The following is a 24604-nucleotide window of genomic DNA, read 5'->3' on the forward strand; positions in this document are numbered from 1 at the left end:
TCTTGAAGTCTTCTATAGGCAACATAAGACCTCTTAAGGTCTTGTATAGACAACATAAGATCTCTTGAAGTCTTTAATAGGCAATAAAAGACTTGAGATCTTCTATAGACAACAGAAAACCTCTTGAGGTCTTCTACAGGTAAAATAAGACTTCTTATGGTTTTCAATAAAAAAATCCCTTGAAGTATACTATAGGCAAAACAAAGCCTATTATGATATTCTAATTGCAACAGAAGACCTTTTGAGGTTTTCTACAGACAAGAAATGTCCTCTTGAAGTCTTCTATAGGCAACAGAAAACCTCGTGAGATCCTTTAAAGGCAACAAATAAAATACCTCTTTCAGTCTTATATGGGCAGAATACGTCTTGAGATATTCTATAAGTAACAAAACACCTCTTGAAGTCTTCTACAGTTAACAAAAAAAGAGGTCTTCTACAGGTAAAAAGGGCTTCTTGAGGTCGTCTATGCGCAACGGATGATCCCTTGAGGTCTTTCTGCAACCTGAAACCAATTAGGTTATTCCAAAGGCAACAGAAGAGATCTTGAGGTCTTCTAGAGGTAACAAAAGACCTCTTGAAGTCTTCTATAGGCAACAAAAGACTTCTTGAGGTCTTCTATAGACAACAGTAAACCTCTTGAGGTCTTCTATAGGCAGCAAAATACTTCTTGATTCCTTCTATAGGCAGCAGAATACCTCTTTAGGTCTTCTTTAGGCAAGAGAAGACCGTTTGAGGTCGTTTACAGGTAACAGACAACAGGTCTTCAAAAAACTCTTGTAGTCTTCTACAGACAACAGAAGACTTCCTGAGATCTTCTAGAGGCAACGGAAGATCCCTTGAGGTCATCTATAGACAACAGAAGACCTCTTGAGGTCTACTACAGTTGGTATAAGAGCTCTTGAAGTCTTCTACAGGTAACAAAAGACCTCTTCTATAGGCAACAGAGGTCTTCTACAGGTAAAAGGGCTACCTGAGGCCGTCTATGGGCAACGGAAGTTCCCTTGAGGTCTTTCTGCAACCTGAAACCTATTATGCTATTCCAAAGGCAACTGAAGACATCTTGAGGTCTTCTACAGGTAACAAAACACCTATAGCCAACAAAATACTTCTTGATGCCTTCTATAGGCAGCAGAAGACCTCTTTAGGCCTTCTGCAACCTGAAACCTACTATGCTATTCCTAAGGCAACAGAGGACATCTTGAGGTCTTCTAGAGGTAACAAAAGACCTCTTGAAGTCTTCTACAGACAACAAAAGACTTCTTGAGGTCTTCTACAGACAACATTAAACCTCTTGAGGTCTTCTATAGGCAACAAATGCTTCTTGATGCCATCCTTTAGGCCTTCTTTAGGCAAGAGAAGAATTTTTGAGGTCGTTTACAGGTAACAGAAGACCTCTTGAAGTCTTCTATAGGCAACATAAGACCTCTTAAGGTCTTGTATAGACAACATAAGACCTCTTGAAGTCTTTAATAGCCAATAAAAGACTTGAGATCCTCTATAGACAACAGAAAACCTCTTGAGGTCTTCTACAGGTAAAATAAGACTTCTTATGGTTTTCAATAAAAAAATCCCTTGAAGTATACTATAGGCAAAACAAAGCCTATTATGATATTCTAATTGCAACAGAAGACCTTTTGAGGTTTTCTACAGACAAGAAATGTCCTCTTGAAGTCTTCTATAGGCAACAGAAAACCTCGTGAGATCCTTTAAAGGCAACAAATAAAATACCTCTTTCAGTCTTATATGGGCAGAATACGTCTTGAGATATTCTATAAGTAACAAAACACCTCTTGAAGTCTTCTACAGTTAACAAAAAAGAGGTCTTCTACAGGTAAAAAGGGCTTCTTGAGGTCGTCTATGCGCAACGGATGATCCCTTGAGGTCTTTCTGCAACCTGAAACCAATTAGGTTATTCCAAAGGCAACAGAAGAGATCTTGAGGTCTTCTAGAGGTAACAAAAGACCTCTTGAAGTCTTCTATAGGCAACAAAAGACTTCTTGAGGTCTTCTATAGACAACAGTAAACCTCTTGAGGTCTTCGATAGGCAGCAAAATACTTCTTGATTCCTTCTATAGGCAGCAGAATACCTCTTTAGGTCTTCTTTAGGCAAGAGAAGACCTTTTGAGGTCGTTTACAGGTAACAGACAACAGGTCTTCAAAAAACTCTTGTAGTCTTCTACAGACAACAGAAGACTTCCTGAGATCTTCTAGAGGCAACGGAAGATCCCTTGAGGTCATCTATAGACAACAGACCTCTTGAGGTCTACTACAGTTGGTATAAGAGCTCTTGAAGTCTTCTACAGGTAACAAAAGAACTCTTCTATAGGCAACAGAGGTCTTCTACAGGTAAAAGGGCTACTTGAGGCCGTCTATGGGCAACGGAAGTTCCCTTGAGGTCTTTCTGCAACCTGAAACCTATTATGCTATTCCAAAGGCAACTGAAGACATCTTGAGGTCTTCTACAGGTAACAAAAGACCTATAGCCAACAAAATACTTCTTGCTGCCTTCTATAGGCAGCAGAAGACCTCTTTAGGCCTTCGTTAGGCAAGAGAAGACCTTTTGAGGTCGTTTACAGGTAACATGCAAAATGTCTTCTACAGGAAAGAGAAAACCTATTATGATATTCCAAAAGCAAAAACCCTCGAGGTCTTCCACAGACAACAGAAGACTTCTTGAGGTCTTCTGTAGGCAACGGAAGATCCCTTGATATTATAAAGGCAACAGAAGACCTCCTGAAGTCTACTACAGTTAACATAAGAGCTCTTGAAGTCTTCTATAAGCAGCAGAGGTCTTCTACAGGTAAAAAAGGCTTCTTCAGGTCGTCTATGGGCAACGGAAGAACCCTTGAGGTCTTTCTGCAACCTACAACCTATTGTGCTATTCTAAAGGCAACGGAAGATCTCTTGAGATCTTCTACAGGTAACAAAAGACCTCTTGAAGTCTTCTACAGGTAACAAAAGACCTCTTCTATAGGCAACAGAGGTCTTCTACAGGTAATAAAGGCTACTTGAGGTCGTCTATGGGCAACGGAAGTTCCCTTGAGGTCTTTCTCCAACCTGAAACCTATTATGCTATTCCAAAGGCAACTGAAGACATCTTGAGGTCTTCTAGAGGTAACAAAAAACCTCTTGAAGTCTTCTATAGGCAACAGAAAACGTCGTGAGATCATCTATAGACAACAAAAGGCATCTTAAGGTCTTCTGTAGGCAAGCAAGATCTCAAGTAGTATTATGTTACCCATTAAATACCTTATGCAGCCTTATTTGGACAGGAGAAGACCTCTTGAAGTCTTCTATAGGTGGCAGAATACGTCATGACGTATTCTATAGGTAACAGAACCTCTTAAGTTATTCTGCAATCCATGGAAAAACTCTTGAGGTATTCTATTGGCAGAAAACCTTTTAAGATGTTCTGTAGGCAAGGACTTCTTGAGGCCTTCTATAGGCAGTAGAAGACCTCTTGAGGCCTTCTTTGAGCAACAGAAGACCTATTGAGGTATTCTATAGAAAACAAAAGATCTCTTGAGGTCTACTAGAGACAATACGAGACCTCTTAAGGTCTTCTATAGGCAACAGAAGAATTGTTAAGTCCTGTATATACAATACACGACCACGTGAGGTCTTTTATAGTCAAGAGAGGACCTATTGGGGTTTTTGTAGGTAGCAGAAGTCGTACATAGGCAACAGAATTCCTATTGAGGTCTTCTCTAGCAAACAGAAGCCTTCTTGATGTCATCTATAAGCAAAAGGAGGCCTTTTATAGGCAATAGAAGGCCTCTTGAAGACCTTCTTTAGGCAACAGAAAACCTATTAAGTTATAACAGAACATCTTTTGAGGTCTTCTTTTAGGCGATTGATTGTCTAGATCACAAAGACTACACGCTAATAACATTTCAACACGATTCAACAAGTGGTCTTAAACTGAATTTAACCCTAAATATGTTGATCTGATATTTTGTAGGTGAAGTATCTGAAGAATTTACCCAATATAGGTCATCCTCTAATTTGATTTAAATTTGGGATAGATATTACAATTTCCAAAGTGTGAGCGACGTCTGTCACTTTGTTTGAGAGTTAGCGTGCGCACCGTCACATTTTGTTGGTGGCACAGGGAATTTTGGAATTTTCATTATCTCTCGTCACAAAAACAATTATATCATTTTAATCAAAATCACAAGTATACATTTTATGAGAGAGGTCAACGAAGGAGTGTAACCATATTGGAGCACGTTTTATGTTTTGAAGAAATAATTCGAGTTGCAAAACTGCGACTAAATCGGTCATTCAATTCGAGAGCTATCGTGCTCATTAGTCCTTTTAGTTTGTGGCTGCAGGGTTTCTTAAAGCTTTTTCGCTATTATCGGAGGAAGTATGGACTCTCATTAGCCACTACGATGAGCATTATAGACCCCTTTAAAATCTCAAGACATCTTCTAGAAACATCTTTTTGCCTGATGTCCTTATTCAAGATCCCGCAGATTGTAAAATACTCATCTCGAAGGACATGTATTTTGGCTTCGCATTACAACAGTGATAATAAATTATTACATTTAAGTGGCCTACTTTAGAGGGCAACACATAAAATATTCTCAGCGAAAAAACGGCAAGGAAATAGAAATAAAACAAAATAGGCTGCAATAAAATGTATTTCTCACTACAATGAACGGGGCACCCATGCACCATAAGCTCGTTAATTCCATACAGAATACACAAAATCTCATCTGGAATTCTGCACTTTACCCCCCAAACACCCCCTTCCCCTCTCTAGATACCTCATACGTTATTTATAGACGTAATAAAACATGTTTAGAGCTTTTGTCTATGTGTCTGGCTGCCTGCCTGATGACGGTCCTAGCCAATAAGCTATTCATCATAGCATACACCTACACACACACATAAATATAAATTTAGTATTTGCTTTTCCTCTTGTTTTATCATTTTAATTTATTCCTTTCTCTCTATTCTCATCCTCAACAGGTTTTCTTAATGCCAATCCTAATCCTCAACAACATGCTCGTGTAGCCAATTATGGTCTAATGGATCAAATTGCTGCCCTCCATTGGATTCAACAGAATATTCAGAAATTTGGTGGTGATCCCAATGCGGTTACCTTGGCTGGTCATGGTACGGGAGCGGCATGCATCAATTACTTAATGTCCACACCGACAATGGTTCGAGGACTATTTCAGCGAGCCATACTAATGTCTGGTTCGGCATATTCTTCATGGGCCCTGGTTGAGGATCCTGTTTTGTTTGCGACTAAATTGGCCAAGGAAGTGAATTGTTCAATACCCGAAAATTTAGACAAAGATCATGAACAGATTGTGGATTGTTTGCGTGAAGTGCCGCTGGAAGATTTGTATGCTGCTGATATACAGGCGCCGACATTTTTAACATCGTTTGGACCATCGGTAAGTGAAGGAATTTACATTTCTAAATGAAAAGTTAAAAAGGGAAAAGAAGGCAAAGAAGGCTTCGTCAGGTCTTACATAGACAACATAAGATTTCTTGGGGCCTTTTGTAGGTAAGGTAAATCTTCTTGGAGTCGTCTACAGAATACCTTTTTATGTCTTCTATAGGGTCTCTTGGGGTCTTCTATAGGAGATCGTCTTGAGGTATTCAATAGGCAAGAGAAGACCCCTTCGACATATACTATAAGCAATGCCTGGAGGTCTTCTACATTTAACAGAAGACGTCTAGAGGTCTTCTATAGGGAACAGAAGACCCCTTGGCGTCTTCTATAGACCTCTTGAGGTCTTCTGTAAGAAACATAATGGGTCAGAATGGTACTTGAAGTCTTCTATAGGCATCAGAATGAGTCTTGTTGCCTTCTATAGGCAACAAAAGATCTCTTAGAGTCTTCTATAGGCAACAGAAGACCTCTTGAGGTGTTCTCTAGGCAACAGAAAACCTCTTGAGGTATTCTTAAGGCAGCAAAGACCTCCTGAGGTCTTCTGTAGACAATAAAATGAGTCTTGAAGTCATTTATAATCCACAGAATAAGTCTTAATGCCTTCTTTAGAAAACAGACCTACTTAGGCAACAGCAGACCTCTTGAGATCTTCTATAGGCAACAAAAGATCTTTTAGGGTCTCCTATTGGCAACAGAAGATCTTTTAGGATCTCCGATAGGCAACAGTAGACCTCTTGAGGTCTTCTAAAGGCAGTAGAAGACCTCCTGACTCAACAGAACACCCCCTGAGATCGTCGATAGGCAACAGAAGACCTTTCTAAGTCTTCTAAAGGCAGTAGAAGACCTCCTGAGGCAACACAAGACCTCTTGAGATCGTCTATAGGCAACAGAAGACCTTTCTAAGTCTTCTAAAGGCAGTAGAAGACCTCCTGAGGCAACAGAACACCTCTTGAGATCGTCTATAGGCAACAGAAGACCCCTCTAAATCTTCTGAAGGCAGTAGAAGACCTCCTGAGGCAACAGAAGACCTCTTGAGATCTTCTATAGGCAACAGAAGACCTCTTGAGATCTTCTATAGGCAACAGAAGATCTTTTAGGATCTCCTATAGGCAACAGTAGACATCTTGAGGTCTTCCAAAGGCAGTAGAAAGCCTCCTGAGGCAACAGAAGACCTCTTGAGATCGTCTATAGACAACAGAAGACCTTTCTAAGTCTTCTAAAGGCAGTAGAAGGCCTCCTGAGGCAACAGAAGACCTATTAAGATAGTCTAAAGGCAACAGAAGACCTTTCTAAGTCTTCTAAAGGCAGTAGAAGACCTCCTGAGGCAACAGAAGACCTCTTGAGATCGTCTATAGGCAACAGAAGACCTATCTAAGTCTCCTAAAGGCAGTAGAAGACCTCCTGAGGCAACAGAACACCCCCTGAGATCGTCTATAGGCAACCCAAGACCTTTCTAAGTCTTCAAAAGGCAGTAGAACACCTCCTAAGGCAATAGAAGGACTCTTGAGATCGTCTATAGGTAACAGAAGACCTTTCTAAGTCTTCTAAAGGCAGTAGAAGACTCCTGAGAAAACAGAAGACCTCTTGAGATCGTACATGGGCAATAGAAGACCTTTCTAAGTCTTCAAAAGGCAGTAGAAGACCTCCTGAGGCAACAGAAGACCTCTTGAGATCGTCTATAGACAACAGAAGACCTTTCTAAGTTTTCTAAAGGCAGTAGAAGACATCCTGAGGCAACAGAAGACCTCTTGAGATCTTCTATAGGCAACAGAAGATTTTTTAGGGTCTCCTATAGGCAACAGAACATCTTTTAGGGTCTCCTATAGGCAACAGTAGACCTCTTGAGGTCTTCTAAAGGCAGTAGAAGACCTCATGAGGCAACAAAACACCCCCTGAGATCGTCTATAGGCAACCCAACACCCTTCTAAGTCTTGTAAAGGCGGTAGAAGACCTCCTAAGGCAACAGAAGGACTCTTGAGATCGTCTATAGGTAACAGAAGACCTTTCTAAGTCTTCTAAAGGCAGTAGAAGACTCCTGAGAAAACAGAAGACCTCTTGAGATCGTACACTGGCAATAGAAGACCTTTCTAAGTCTTCAAAAGGCAGTAGAAGGCCTCCTGAGGCAACAGAACACCCCCTGAGATCGTCTATAGGCAACCCAACACCCTTCTAAGTCTTGTAAAGGCGGTAGAAGACCTCCTAAGGCAACAGAAGGACTCTTGAGATCGTCTATAGGTAACAGAAGACCTTTCTAAGTCTTCTAAAGGCAGTAGAAGACTCCTGAGAAAACAGAAGACCTCTTGAGATCGTACATGGGCAATAGAAGACCTTTCTAAGTCTTCAAAAGGCAGTAGAAGGCCTCCTGAGGCAACAGAACACCCCCTGAGATCGTCTATAGACAACCCAAGACCTTTCTAAGTCTTCTAAAGGTGGTAGAAGACCTCCTAAGGCAACAGAAGGACTCTTGAGATCGTCTATAGGCAACGGAAGACCTTTCTAAGTCTTCTAAAGGCAGTAGAAGACTCCTGAGAAAACAGAAGACCTCTTGAGATCGTACACGGGCAATAGAAGACCTTTCTAAGTCTTCAAAAGGCAGTAGAAGTCCTCCGGAGGCAACAGAAGACCTCTTGAGATCTTCTATAGGCAACAGAAGATCCTTTAGGGTTTCCTATAGGCAACAGTAGCCCTCTTGAGGTCTTCTAAAGGCAGTAGAAGACCTCCTGAGGCAGCAGAAGACCTTCTGAGGTTTTTTATAGGCAACAGAAGACATCTTGGCTCTTCTATAAGCCACAGAAGACCATTTGAGATCGACTATAGGCAACAGAAGACCTCTCGAGGTATTCTAAAGGCAGCGGAAGACCTTCTGAGGTCTTCTATAAGCAACAGACGATCTTTCAGGGTCTTCTATGGGCAACGGAATATCTTTTGGGGTCTTTTATAGGCAACAGTAGACCTCTTGAAGTCTTCTAACGGCAGTAGAAGACGCCCTGAGGCAACAGAAGACCTCTTGAGATTGTCTTTAGGCAACAGAAGACCTTTCAAGTCTTCCAAAGGCAGTAGAAGACCTCTTGAGGCAGCAGAAGACCTCCTGCGGTCTTATATAGGCTCCATAATGCGTCTTGAGTCTTCTATAGGCAACGGAATAAGTCTTGATGCTTTCTATAGGGAAAAGAAGAAAAAATAAGAAAATTTAATTTTTTTTCCTCCTCCTTAATCCAATTTTGTTTCATTTTTTCAACACCTCAAAATTGTGAAAAATATGATAAAATGTGATTGTGGCCTGTCATTTAAACCTATCCACATTCATAATGGTACATAAATTGTCGATTAAAACTACACTTCTCTTTTCAATTGCTTGTCGTTCTCTGCCACAAATTCATGTGATTTGGTAACAACGAAATAAATGTCAATCAGACAACAACAATAATAATAGTAATTTATTGATGCGATACAAACATATTGGACACATAGTATTTATTGATTATGACAAAATATGTAAATGTTTGTAAATGACAAATCAAAGGTCAAAAGAATATTAAATTTTTGTGTAACCAACCATCATAGGTCATTGGTTACCGACACCGACAGCACCAACGGCAACAACAACGATGACAACCTCATAATTTCCACATTTAGTCAATTGTGATTTCTAACCATAATATTGAAAAAGGCCACAATATTTTGTGTGCGTGTGTCCAATGAATGTCAAAATATAATTGAATTTTTGGCCACAATTGTGAAGGACAACAGCAACAACATTGTTAGGTCGATTGTAAATATTGGTTAACATTTAATATTGCTTTCATACAAAATATGTATTAAATAAATATGTAGATGGATATGTAGATAGTGTTGTTATTGAGTATTAGTTTAATAAACATTGTTTACATTGATTACAGTTTAGGATAAACTGATTGTAAGGGTAAAAGGCAAAACCATAGATAAAGGACAAGTGTTAATAGTTGAATGTGTGTGTGTGGACAAAGCATTTATTGCTACCAAAAAATTCTCTATGACTATTTTCATTTTCAAATCTTCAATTTTTTTTGTCAAGGAATTTGTATTGATATGAAAACGACAAATATTTGAAAAAAAAACCAAAGGCCATATTGTCATTTACTTTACACCTAGTATTTTACCAGTCTAACACTCCTCATTCTTTCATTCACTTCCAGTCCTGCAAGTGAGAGCATGAAGAAGAAACAGTTTATTGACTTGTTTCTTTTTGTTGTTTTGTCCACAAAATAATGCTCCTATTCAGGGCCATAAGTTCGTGTTAGGATTCAACCTATGATCTATCCAGCAGCTACTGCTGCTGATGCTGCTGCATTGAAACACCAACACATATTGTAATGATTTCATTCTTGACATGGCACTTCTTCATCTTCGTCTTCTTCTCATTCATTCAGTCATTCGTTCATTCATTCATCCATTCATTGTTGTTCATGTCCAGTGTTAGGATGATATTTCCATTGTTATTTTCATGGGCTACATGCTGTTTTTTGTTCATTGTGTCTTTTTTTGTGTCTAGCCTTGGAGGCATAGAAAACTAAAGCTTCCATTGTGATTTTCATTTCGTAAAGAATCACTTCTTTCTCCTCTTCTCTTTTCATGTTTGTCATTTTTTGCTATTGGCATTTGAAGCCATAAAAATATGAGTTTCCCGTTTTGTTTCTTCAAACTGAAATTTTTACCAAAAAGGAAAAAAATGAAATGAAGCGAAACAATGGAGAATTTAGTAACACAAAAAATTAGAAAATATGACATCATCAATTGAGGCACACACTTTTAACATTTACACCCTCCTAAGCACATGATACAGATTAGAAAACCTGATTGTGGTGTTGGAATTTTCATTTGTATTGTGGTCAGGACATTGGTTATCAGTGGACAGGATAATGTAAGGTTTTTGTTATTATTGAAAACAGTAGCTGCAGGCCAGGGAATTTGAAGTGATTAATAGGACACAAAGGACATGCTATACATATGTGGATTTTTAAATAATTTTTGAAAAGAAGCAGTGAAGTAAGGAAGTAACATGGATTTTTGAAATTTTTTGCCAGACCCAAAATGGAAAATAAAATGTGTGTTCTTCTGTTGTTTATAAAAGGCCTCCATGGTTCTTTTGTTGTTTATATAAGCCCAACAGATCTTCTGTTGAAGACAGAAGTCTTCAGAGGGTCTATTGTTTTCTATCGTAAACTTCAGGAGGTCCCCGGTTGCCTATAGAAAAACTCAATAGGTCTTCTGTTGCCTATAGAAGAACTCAAGTAATCTCCTGTTGCCTATAGAAGACCTCGAAAATCTTCTGTTGTCTGCAGATGACTCCAAAAGTTTTTTTGTTATTTAAAGAAAGCTTCAACAGATCTTCTGTTGTCTATAGAAGGCTTTAAGAGGTGTTTTGTTTCCTTTGGAAAACCTCGATGGTTATTCTGTTGTCAATCGAAGAACCAAAGAGGTTTTCTGTTGCCTATAGAAGACTCCAAAGGTCTTTTGTTGTCTACAGAAGGCTTCAAAAAGCCTTCTCTTGAAGGCTTCAAGAGTTCCTCTGTTGTTTATAGAAAGATTCATGGGGTCTTCTACTGTCTTTAGAAGACCTCAAGAGTCTTTCTGTCATTTATGGAATGCTTTTCTATTGTATATAGAAGGTTTTAAGAGGTATTTTTTAATTTCGAAAACCTCAGTCGCTCTTCTGTTGTCTATAGAAGAACTCAAGAGGTTTTCTGTTGCTATCAGAAGACCTTAATGGCCTTTTGTTGTTTATAGATGACTTCAAGAGGTCTCCTATTGCCTGTAGAACTCCCTTAAAAGTTTCTTGTTGTCTATATATGAATTCAAGAAGTTTTCTGTTGCCTATAAAAATACCCAAATAGGTCTTCTGTTGCATATAAAAGACCTCAAGTGGTCAACGATTTCCTATAGAAGAACTCAAGAGGTTTCCTGTTTCCTATAAAATACTTCAAGAGTTATTCTTTTGTTTACAGAAGGCTTTAAGAAGACTTTGTTGTCCATAGAAGTCTTCAGGAGGTCTTCTGTAGTTTACAGATGGCTTCAAGAGATCTTCTGTTGTCTATGGAAGGCCTCAGAAGGTCTGTTATTTTCTGTCGAAACCCTCAGAAGGTCTATTGATTTCCATCGAAATCTCCAGGAAATCTTCTGTATACTATATAAGAACTTAAAGGTTTTCAGTTGGCCTTTGGAAGACCTCGAAATGGGTCTCTTGTTGCCTCTAGAAGACTTCAAGAGGCGTCTTGTTTCCAGTATATACCTCATGATTCTTCTGTTGTTTATAGATGGCCTCAATAGATGTTCTATTGCCTATATAAGGCTTCAGGAGATCTTATGTTGTCTAAAGAAGTTCTCAGATGGTAAATTGTTCTCTATTAGGGAGGTCATCCATCTGTCCATAGAACCATTGAGGTCCTCTGTTGCCTATAGAAGACCTGCGGAGTTCTTCTATAGTTTATTGAAGGCTTCAAGAGGTCTTCTTTTGTCACTGTCTAAGGAATAATTTCCGAGGTCTGCTGTCTATAAAAGTCCTCAATAGTTCTTCCGTCTATAGATGGTCTCGAGATGTCTGCTATCTACAGCAGACTACTTCTTCTATTTAAAGAAGACCTCAGGCGGTCTTTTATCTATAGAAGGCCTAAAGAAATCCTCTGTTGCAAATAGAATGCGTCTAATTTATAGAAGACCTCTAAGATACTCTGTCGTCAATAGAAGACTTTAAGTGGTCTCCTAATACCTATACAAGACTTCAAGAGGTCGCTTGTTGCCAGTAGAAGACCTTAAGGTTATTTTGTTGTTTATAAAAGGCCTCAAAAGATTTTCTTTAGTCTATTGAAGTCCTCAGAAGGTCTATTGTTTTCTATCGAAAACTTAAGAAGATCGTCTGATGTCTAAAGATGACCCCAAAAGGCAACCGGTTGCCTAGAGAAGACCTCAAGAGGTCTCCTGTAATCTGTAGAAAACGTCAAGTGTTATTATGTTATTCATACAAGGCTTCAAGAGGTCTCCTGATGTCTATAGAAGGCCTTAAGAGATTTTCTGTTGTCTAAAGAAGGCCTCAGAATGTCTTTTGGTTTCTATCTAAAACCTCAGAAGGTCTTCTGTTTTCTATTGTTCATGGTGCTCTTGAATCAAATTTAAATGGAAGGTGCTTACACCTGGAAAGTTTTTGCGGATTCTGAAACTACAATGTTCACAGATAAGAAAAATCAAAAAACAAAAAAAAAAAAAATCGCCGGAACGCTTTTTAAATAAATCGCGATTCAAGTTGACTTTTTTTGGGGTTGTTTAGGTTTTTACGATTTTGCTTGGAAACCGCAAGTCCTATCAAAATGGGGAAAAAAAATGTTGTAGCTATCAAAATTCTCTACAAGATTGGTCCTAATGATATTTTCGTAGGTTTTACAACTTTTGCGATATAGAAGATGAAATTGGGACTATTCAAATTCAATTCAATTCTGTATCGTCTCCTTATAAAACAATGTCATGACTGCAATTTCCCAACTTAAACTTATATATCTAAAAAATGGTACAACCTAGGAAAAATTACATAAGCCAGTCTTGTAGAGAATTTTCACAGCTATAAGATTTTCTCAGGTCCCATGCCTATAAGACTTGCCGTATTCAAGAAAAATCGCGAAACCCTAACAAAAAAAATGTAAACTGAGCTTCTTTATCTCAAAACTGGTACAACCTGAGAACAAATCATAAACGTCAATCCTGTAGAGAATTTCCACAGCTACAACATTTTCCTTAGCTCCATTTCGATTGGACATGCGGTTTCCAAGCAAAATCGTGAAAATCTAAAAAACACCTAAAAATGTGAATTTTGATCGCGATTTATTTAAAAATCCCTATAGCGATTTTTTTCTTGTTTTTGGATTTTTCTCATCTATGAACTTTGCTGTTTCAGAATTCACAAAAACTTCCCCTGTGTAAGCGGTTTTGATTAAAAGTTAGTTAAGGCGCACCCTTCATGACATTGTATTATAAGGGGGCGATACAGTCAGTGCATTGTCCCAATTTGAACTTCAATATCTCAAAAACGGTAAAACCTACGAAAATGTAATTAAGGTCAATCTTGTAGAGAATTTTCATAGCTACAACATATTCTTCAGCCCTATTTTGATAGAACTTGCGGTTTCTAAGCAAAATCGTGAAAACCTAAACAACCCCTAAAAATGTCAACTTGAATCGCGATTTATTTAAAAAGCGCTCCGGCGATTTTTTGATTTTTCTCATCTATGAACATTGTAGTTTCAGAATCCGCAAAAACTTCCCACGTGTAAGCACCTTCCATTTAAATTTGACTCAAGAGCACCGTGTGTTACTTTAAGGGTTCTTCTGTTGTATATAGGAATTTTCAGAAGGCATTCTGTTGGCTATAGAAGGCCACATGTGTTCTTCTGTTGTCCATAGCAGACTTAAAGAGGTCTTATGTTGTCTATGGAAGACCTCAAAATGTCTTCCGTCTAGCAAAGTTCTCAAGAGATCTTCCGTCCCCAGCACACTCTTTCTTCTCTTTATAGAAGACCACAAGATACCATCGGTCTATGCAATAACTCAAGAGGTCTTCTGTCTATTAAAGTCGTCAATAGTTCTTCCTCAAGAAGTCTCATTTCTATGGCAGACTTGTTATTCTATCTAAAGAAGGCCTCAAGCGGTATTTTATGTATTAAAGGCCTCAAGAGATATTCTGTTGTATACCGAAGGGCTCAGAAGCTGTTCTGTTTTCTATCGAAAATTTTAGGGGATCTATATATCTAAAGAAGACCTCATTATACCCTCAGCCTTTAGGCTAGAATGGTATATACACTTTGATACGAAAAATGTCTGTCTGTCTGGCTTGTGCGCCCGATAACTCTCGAACAGTTCAACCGATTCGAACCAAATTGTGGGTATCGTAATATTTTGTCAAAACTTAGATTAAGTTGGAAGATGTGCCATATCGGTCCACTCCTTCTGGTACCTCCCCCACAAAAGTTCAAAATTGTTCTGTAAAATGGTCTGAACGATAACTCTCGAAGGAAGCAATCGATTTGGTCAAAACTATGCACATCGTATTATTCCTTCCAGATATAGATCTGGTTTGAATATAAACTATATCTGTCAACTCCTTCGGGTACCTCCCACACAAAATTCGGATAAAGTGAAGTTTAAGGGCTCCTCTCGGATGGTTTTGCAATTTTTTCAGTAAGTTTTCCTTGCGGCTCCCTTTATGACGGTACAATTTTTGCGGAAGTCCATACTTCCTGAGATATTGGCATAAAAGCTCCAAGAAACCCTGACGGCTCCAACCAAAATGGCAAATCCGCAAGATAATCCCGCAGGGAATTTCTGATTGGTGCAGGCTTTATACATCGTATTATTTCATCCAGTCATGTATCAGGTTGGAATGTGGATTGTATCGGTCCACTCCTTCAAGCACCTCTCACACAAAATTCGGATAAAGTGAAGTTAAAGAGCTCCTCACGGATCGTTTTGAAATTTTTTTCAGTAACTTTTTTTTGTGGCTCGCTTTACGACGGTACAATCTTTTGCCGGAGTAAGTCAATAATTCTTGAGATATTGGCCTAAAAGCTCCAATAAACCCTGACGGCACCAACCAAAATGGCAAATCCCAAGATAATCCTCGCAGGGAGTTCTTGATTGATGCAGGCTTTACACATCGTATTATTTCATCCAGTCCAGTATGGGATTGAAATATAGACTATATCGGTCCACTCCTTCAAAACCCTGTCGGATATTTTAAAAGATAACTCTAAAACTTTTTCAAAAATTTCTTCCAAACTTATTTTAACATAATTTAATATTTTGAGTCCTTTATGAGGAAGTTTGGATGTTCTCTTCTCTAAAGGAGACCTCAATAAATCTTCTGTTGACTTAGGATATATTTGTTGTCTATAGGAGACCTCAAGAGGTGTTATGTTGCCTATAGAATACTTGAGACCTATTTTGTGGTCTATAGAAGACTTCAAGACCTGTTCTGTTGGCTATAGAAGACCTCTAGAGGTCTCTTCTTGTCTGCAGAAGACCTCAAGAATTCTTCCGTTGGTTATAGAAGGTCTTCTGTTGCCTTTAGAAGACTTCAGAAGGTCTCTTGCTTTCTAGCGAAAAACCACAGGTGGACTTCAAGAGATTTTCTCTTGTCTAAAGGAGACCTCAATAAGTCTTCTGTTGACTGTACAACACTTCAGGGTCTATTTTGTTGTCTACAGGAGGCGTCAAGAGGTGTTCTGATTCCTACAGAAAACCCGAGACCTATTTTGTTGTCTATAGAAGACTTTAGAAGGTCTCTTGCTTTCTATCAAAAAATCCCAGCGGACTCAAGAATTTGTCTGCTGTTTATAGAAATCCTCAAGAGAACATCTCGAAACCTATTTTGTGGTATATAGAAGACTTCAAGAACTATTCCGTTGGCTATAGAAGACCTCAAGAGGTCTTCTGTTGTGTATAGAAGACCTCAAAACCTATTATGTTTCCTATGGATGATTTCAAGACATATCTTGTTGTCTATTGAAGACATCAAGAAGTTTTCTTTTGCCTATAGAAGACTTCAGGACATATTCTGTTGGCCATAGGAGAACTCAAGAAGTCTTATGTTGCCTATAGGAGCCTCAATAGGTCTTCTGTTATCTATAGAAGACCGCAAGAAGTTTTCCGTTGCCTATAGAAAACATCATGAGATATTCTCTTGCCTGTAGAAGACGTAATGAGATTTGTTGTTGTCTATAGAAGCCTCATGATGATCCTGTTGCATGTAGAAGACTTCAAGAGGTCTTCTGTTATCTATAAAAGACCTCAAGACGTAGGTCTATAGAAGACTTCGAGACCTATTCAGTTGCCTGCAGAAGATCTATTTTGTTTCCTGTATAAGTCCTCTTGGAGACTTCTATAGACAATAGAAGACCTCAAAATGTCTTCTGTTGACCTTAAGAAGATTTCAAGAGATCTTCTATTGTCTAAAAAAGACCTCTTTTGCCTGTAGAACACCTCAGGACCTCTTCCGTTGTCTACTAAATACCTATTGTGCCACCATGGTGCAATGGTATGTACGCCCGCCTTGCACGCTTAAGGTCGTGGGTTCGATTCCCCTGCAAGACAACATCGATCAATGGTGACAAAAACCCCTCAGTAATGTTGGCGACATTTTTTAAGTATTTCAGCCATGTAAAACTTCTCTAAAAGTGATGTGTTAAGACACGCCGTTGGAACTCGTCGATATACAGTAGGCCCCATACCATTGATCTAATAAGAAGTAGGGTGCACTCATTGACATGAGAGAAGTCTCCCTTGTCCCGTCTGGGATGTTTGTGGAACAATTATTATAGAAGGCTACAAAAGGTCCTCTGTTGTCTATAGAACACCTCAAAGGTCTATTGTTGCCTAGAGAAAAACTCAAGAGCAGGCCTCAGAAAGACTTTTGTATTCCATCGAAAAACTGTTTTCTATAGAAGACCACAAAGGGTCTTTGTTGCCTGCAGAAAAGCCCTCAATAAGTCTAACGTCTATAGCAGACTTCTTGCTCTGCCTAAAAAGACCTCAAGTGGTATTTTATCTATAGAAGACCTCAAAGTTTCATCTGCCTCCATAAGAGTTCAAGAGACCTTCTGTGTACAGAATTCGTTAGGAAGTATTCGGTCTATAGGATCACGAAAGGTCTGCCCTCTACACAAGCGGATCCTGCCAGTTTAAATCTTCAGAGATCTTTTGTCTATGACCACATTACACAATTGGTCCAATTTTTCTTTAAAACATCCATGTTTATAGTCCTCTTTTTATCCTCCTAAAAATCTGTATAAAATCCCTGTTTATTGTCTTCTTTATATCCTCCGAAATGTAAGGAAGTCCAAATTTCCTAAAACCACCAATTATTTGTAAATTCATAAAAAACTGATAAATGTTGCTAAGATTTACCTTAGAATATGTACAAAACTTTTTCTTCGTCCACTTATCTGCTAAAGTGACTTTTTAAGCACCCCCTCCCAAAAAGATGTCCTAATAAATATTCCACAGAAAAGTACCCTCAAAATTATTCAAGATTTCGATAAGACGATAAACTTAAATAAGCCTTGGCTAAATGCGACCTGTTTTTTTTTTTTTTTTTTTTTTTTTTGTTTCTTTGGTTATGTAAAATACCTTCATTTATTTCTTTCTATCTCTTGTCTCCGTTTTGACATTTCTTCTCATATATTTTTCTTGTCCTTCATCTACTTCATCTTATTTCATGTTTTCTATTCTTTTTTTCAATTTAGGTTGATGGTGTCGTTATACGTCCTGGTCATTCCAATCTCGATATCGATGATTTAATGGCACGCAATATGAAACGCTCATCATCAGATGGCGGTGGTGGCTCTTCGGGCGGCGGTAATTATGCTGGAGGTGGTGGTGGCAGTGGCGGCAGTTATTTCAATGGGCCCGGAGGCGGTAATGGTTTTGGCGGCATGGTTGCCGGTCATTATGATGTACTTTTTGGTGTTGTAACCGGCGAATCGATATGGCGTTTTAGTGCCCATGACATACAAAATGGTTTTGAAGGCGAGCGACGTGATAAAATTATAAGGACTTATGTTCGCAATGCCTACAATTATCATTTGAATGAAATATTTTTTACGGTAAGTAAGATGACGATGATGACAATATTTTTTTCTTCTCTGTTTGATTGTCTCATTAGTATGTATTGTTGGCTCTTTTGTGTTTGAGAAAGAGAATGGGACTAACTGCGAAGATATTATTTGTAAGCTAAGTTATATTGGCGACGTATTCATAATGGTTTCGAATTTGAAGTTCAAGTGAAATGAAGCAAAAGTGAGAATCATTTAATATTTAGAGGAACAAAAAATAATGTTTTTTTTTATTAAGATGAGTTCCGAGGCGGACCAGTGACTACTGAACACGATTGACAGCATTTGTGATGGTATTAAGACACTCATATGGGGATACACAGTAACAATAACAACTTAAGCCTTCTTCTCCAGGGCAGATAATATTTTCCATACAAAATTCATGATTTACCTGGAACATCCAAGGTTTTTTTCCGTAGCACTTCTCCAAAAAATAAATAAATAAAATTATAATTTTTCCTTAAAAAAACACAAATTAAAATTTTATTTTTTCTTTGAACTTCAACAACTGAACATCTCTTTATCAGCCTTAAACTCTAATAATTGTTTGCTTGGCTGTTGTTATGTTTTCGTTATGTTTGTTGTTTTTGCAAAATATGACCATGGTTTTTAATTTGCATAAAAATGTATACGGCGCATTGTACGCAGGCTACGTAAAAACGCAAATTTTGTTTGTGGTTTCAAAGGCTTTCAGTTTTTCAGTGAATACTCTTCGAACTACAAAAAAGTTGTGAAACACTTTTTTTTAATTTTTTCGACAGTTTTGTTTAATTTTTCTGGTTTTCATATATTTGAGCGACCGCTTTGGTTTTTGTGCGCAAAAAACTGAATAACGTCAAGTTCTGCTGGTAGTTGTGAGAAAAGTTTGTGGCAGTGTTTCCGTTAACATTAAAACACAAATTTACTCATGCATATGCAATGGCCGAGCAATGTCACAATATAGATGTATGTATGTAAATATAATTTTTATTTCAATTTCCAAAAATTTAGCATATAGAGTATTTTTCTCGTCAATGATAATTTGACGGTTGGATATTGAGTGATAATAAAATTTTTTGAAAATATAAATTATGCCAGATTTTCATTGAATAATAATTTTCGACAATGGGAATATTGATAGGTAGGAGGGGAAAATAAAGTTGACCAACTGTTGCTACATTGAACCAGGTGAGCAATTTATGCAGTGAATATGGCATTGCATATATCAGCATCGAAACAGTTAAAAATATCGAAACTAATTTTGGTAATCCGATAGTATTAAAATTTAGTTATTAAATTATTTTTATTATTATTATTATTATTTTTTTTTTTTTTTTTTTGAAATTAATAATTAAATTCAAAAAAATTATTTTTTCAAATCAAAGATATTGAAAATTATTTTCTTAAAAATACTGAAAAATATTATTTTGAAATCATAGATATTAAAAACTCTTTTCTTAAAAGGAGTTTTTAAATTAAAACGTTTTTCTTTAAAAATATTGAAAAAGTGGCTCTAATTAATTTTATTGAAATTATTTTCTTAAAACATATTTAAAAATATTTTTTAAAAGTCCATGATATTGGCAATTATATTCTTAAAAAATATTTTTTTAATATATTCTATATCTATTGAATAGTCAATATCGATTTAAAAAAACTATATCTATTGATTGTTTTTGAATCTGGAGTATTTCCTTAAAATATTGAAAAAATTGTTTTAATTAATTGTAATGAAAAATATTTTCTTAAAACATATTGAAAATATTTTTTTTAAAAGCCAATGGTATTGGCAATTAGTTAGTTATTATATTATATTCTTAAAATATGTTTTTTTAATAAGTTCTATAGCTATTAAATATTCAATATCGATATAAAAAAACTATATTCTTAAAATAATCTGGGATAATATTTTTTTGGAAAAATCAAAGATATTGAAATTTAATTTCTTAAAAATATTGAAAAATATTTTTTAACATTCAAACTATGATAAAACTATTTCCTTAAAACTATTGAAAATTGTTTCTTAATTAATTGTATTACAAATTACTTAAAACATACTGACAAAAATATTTAAAGTCAATAATATAGACAATTATTCTAACGTTTTTTAATCAACTTCAATATCGCTTTCCTAAAAAATCTGGAAAAATATTTTTTGAAAAATATTCTTAACAAATATTTTTCAATTAAAAAATTTCTCAAAAATATTTAAAATATTTGTTGTTAAATCAAAGATATAAAAACTATTTTCCTAAAAAAATATTGGAATATAGGTTTCTTTAAATTAAAACATAACATCAAATATTTTCATAAAAATCTTTTTTAAAAAATTAAAAATATTGTAAACCAATTTTTAAAAAAATATTCAAATAACATTTTTAATTAAATACATTGAAAAATATATATTCATACAAAATATTTTTAAAAAATCACATATATGTAGGTTTGATTTTTTATTTTTAAACTAAATATAGTGAAAACAATTTTCATAAAATTTTTTTAAAAAATACTTTTAATTCAATATGGGAAAACATATTTTTAAAAATTGTGAAAAACATATTCTCAAAAATTAAAAACAAATATTTTTTATAAAATAAATTTAAAACTATTAAAAAAATATTCAAAAATATTTAGGCACAATTTATTTTATTAAGGACTATTTCCTCAAGAAATATTGAATATTCAATATCGATTTAAAAAAACTTTAAACTATTAACTTAAAAATATTGTATATTTTTTATATTTTCTTAAAACATATTGAAAACTATTCCTTAAAATACTATTTCCTTTAATTACTAAAAAATACTTTTTTTATTAATTGTATTAAAAATTATTTAAAACATTCTGACAAATCTTTTTTAATGTGAATAATATAGACAATTATTCTAACGTTTTTAAGTACACATCAATATCTTCAAAATATTTTTAAAAAATCACATATAGTTTGGATTTTTTATTTTTAAATTAAATATCGTGAAAAAATTGTTCATAATTTTTTTGGAAAAAATACTTGAATTAAAAATATGGAAAAACATTTTTAAAAAAAAATTTGAAAAACAATAAAAAATACTGAAAAGTATTTTCGCACAAATTATATTATTTAAAACTATTTTCTTAAAAAATATATTAAAAACTATTTTCTTAAAGACTTATTTTTTTTAAGAAAATAATTTGTTTTGTTTTTTTTTTAAATCATTTGTCCATATTTTTTAGAATTTTTTTTTTGTCATCTTTGACAAAAAAAAAGAATTCTTTCAATATTTTTTAAGAAAATAGTTTTAAATATTTTTGCTAGAAAAATATATTTTTAAGTATTTCCGAAGAAAATAGTTTTCAATATTTTTGATTTTTTAAAAAAAGAACTCTTTCTACATTTTTTTAAGAAAATAGTTTTAAATATTTTTTATTAGAAAAATATATTTTCTTCGGAAATATTAAAAAAAATATTTTAAACCATTTTTAAAAAAATATTTCATAATCAAAGACATTGAAAATTATTTTCATACAAAATATTTTTAAAAAATCACATATAGTTTTGGATTTTTTATTTTTAAATTAAATATCGTAAAAAAATTATTCATAAACATTTTTGAAAAAATACTTGAATTAAAAATATGAAAAATTTTTTTTTTAAAAATTTTGAAAAACATTAAAAAATACTGAAACGTATTTTCGCACAAACTATATTATTTAAAACTATTTTCTTAAAAAATATATTAAAAACTATTTTCTTAAAGACTTATTTTTTGAAGAAAATAATTTATTTTATTTTTGTATTTTTTTTAATATTTTTCCATATTTTTTTGAAAATTTTTTTCAATACCTTTGACTAAAAAAGAATTCTTTCAAATTTTTTATGAAAATAGTTTTAAATACTTTTGATTAGAAAAATATATTTTCTTCGGTAATATTTAATATATTTTCTAATCAAAAACATTTAAAACTATTTTCTTAAAAAATATTGAAAGAATTTTTTTTTTAGTCAAAGATAATGAAAAAAATGTTCTGAAAAATATGGAAAAATATTTAAAAAAATTAAATAAATTATTTTCTTCAAAAAAAAAAAAAAATAATAAATAAATAAATAAATAAAATTATCCTCGAATATGAAAATTTTAAAAAATTCTGTAAATAAATATTTTTAGACCCACGGATATAAATACCATGAAGAAATATTTTCTAATAATCTAGAAACATATTTCTAAAAATCTGCAAATAAAATAGAAATAAAATTAAAATACCATACATACATACATATGTTCCCACAACATCCCCGCAAGGACAAGGGAGACTTCCCCCCTAACAATGGGCTTACGCCGATTCATATCGAGTCTATAATATGGGCACTACTGTTTGTCGCCGAGACCGAAAGGCGTGTCTTACGACACCACTTGAAGAGAAGTTTTTCATGGTTGAAATAGTCAGCAATTACACCAAAAATGTCGATGTTATGGTCAGGGACTGAACCACAGATATTCAGAGTGATATTCAGAGTTAAAAACAAAATTCCAACAACAACCTCACAGGCAACTGTGGTGATGTTCTTTTCAACACACAGAATACGATGAATTCTTAGTTGATACGTGCTGACATGTTGCAGAATATTTTGATTTTGGTGTTTCTTTGGAAAAGCCGAAAAGTGAGTGTGATTCTCATTCATATGGGAATACTAGACACTTAAAGAGTTCGGGTTTTCGCTAAAAAGGCATCATTTCAAAAACTGAGAACCCAATTGATAATTCCCTTCGCCGGGATGAAATCATGATATTGGTAGCGATCAGTAAAATTTTGCAACACTGTCAGTTCGTTTTGAACAACATTACTCTCTGTAATAGAGGGTAATAAATGAAGTTGAACCAATGGGGGAATACTCCAACTCAAGCAATCAATTTTAAAAATCCTAAATAATATTTCCATTTCTTAAAATATACGATTATGAAAATCTTATTAAATACTTATTAAATACTTATTTTCTAAAACTCGAAATTTTCAAAATCTTTTAAAATGTTTATATTCTAAAATTCAAAATTTTGAAAATCTTTTAAAAAATTTATTTTATAAATTAAAATTTTGAAAATCTTAAATAAATAATTTTGAAATATTTAAGATATTGAAAACATTTTTCTAAAAAATATGGCAAAATATTTCAAGAAAAAAACAAAAATAAAATAAATTATTTTCTTCAAAAAAAAAAAAAAATAATAAATAAATAAATAATTGTCTTTAAAACTGTCCTCTAATATGAAAAATCTAAAAAATTCTGTAAATAAATTTTCTTTAAATACAAGAATTTTTAAAATCCTAAAAAATGTTTCCGTTTATAAAATTTACGATTATGAAAATCTTATAAAATGTTTATATTCTAAAATTCAAAACTTTGAAAATGTTTTAAAATGTTTATATTCTAAAATTAAAAATTTTGAAAATGTTTTAAAATGTTTTTATTCAAAATTCAAAATTTTTAAAATCTTTTAAAATATTACTTTTTAAAATTAAAATTTTGAAAATCTTAAATAAATAATTTTTAAATATCTACGATTTTGAAATGTCGTAAAAAATATTTTTTATTATCCACGATTTGGAATTCCTCAAAAATATATTTTTAAAATCCACGATTATGAAAATCCAATTAAATATTTCTAAAACTAATCGTTTCTAAAAATTTTTAAACTATTATATTTAGTTTGAAAAAAAGAAATCCGAAAAAATTAAAACCAACAGATTTAAAAATCCTGAAATATTTTATTATATGAAATATTTATTGTGGTGCTGAGCCTTAAAAATTATTTTTTGAAAAATCCACGCTTATTGTGGTGCTGAGCCTTAAAAAATATTTTTTTGTTTGAAAAATTCACGCTTATTGTTGTGCTGAGCCTTAAAAAATATTTTTTTGAAAAATTCACACTTATTGTGGTGCTGAGCCTTAACAATTAGTTTTTGAAAAATCCACGCTTATTGTGGTGCTGAGCCACATAAAATATTTTTTGAAAAATTCACGCTTAAAAATTATTTTTTGAAAAATTCACGTTTAAAAACAATTTTTTGAAAAATTCACGCTTAAAAATAATTTTTTGAAAAATTCACGCTTACAAATTATTTTTTGAAAAATTCACGCTTAAAAATTATTTTTTGAAAAATTCACGCTTAAAAAGTATTTTTTGAAAAATCCAAGCTTTTTGTGATGCTGATTCTTAAAAATTATTTTTTGAAAAATCCACGCTCATTGTGGTGCTGAGTCTAAAAAATTGTTTTTTGAAAAATCCACGCTTATTGTGGTGCTTAGTCTAAAAAATTATTTGTTGAAAAATCCATTGTGCTGCTGAGCTTTAAAAAAAGTTTTTGGAAAATACCCGGTGATTGTGGTGCTAAGCCTTAAAACATATTTTTTGAAAAATTCACGCTTATTGTGGTTGTGAGCCTTAAAAAATATTTTTTGAAAAATCCACGCTTATTGTGGGGCTGAGCTTTGAAAAATATTATTTGAAACATATAGTTGAAAAAGAATATTATTTAAAAAAATTAAATAAATTATTCATAAACATACCAGAATGGATAAGGACTGACTTCATATACATCTCTA

At 34.1% G+C, this 24604-nt stretch overlaps 1 protein-coding gene across 1 annotated transcript in view; it reads left to right on the forward strand.

The window, feature by feature from the left end:
* Nlg4 (Neuroligin 4) overlaps positions 1-24604 on the forward strand; it is a 438709-nt gene that overhangs the window by 80640 nt on the left and 333465 nt on the right. The window contains exons 4-5 of the mRNA XM_073973573.1: positions 4978-5411; positions 17677-18036. Of these exons, the coding sequence (XP_073829674.1) occupies positions 4978-5411; positions 17677-18036 (794 nt within the window). The remainder of the gene's footprint in view (positions 1-4977; positions 5412-17676; positions 18037-24604) is intronic.

Source organism: Musca autumnalis, unplaced genomic scaffold (assembly GCF_047663935.1).
Source record: "Musca autumnalis isolate F117 unplaced genomic scaffold, ASM4766393v1 scaffold_1, whole genome shotgun sequence".
Classification (NCBI taxonomy): Eukaryota; Metazoa; Arthropoda; class Insecta; order Diptera; family Muscidae; genus Musca; species Musca autumnalis.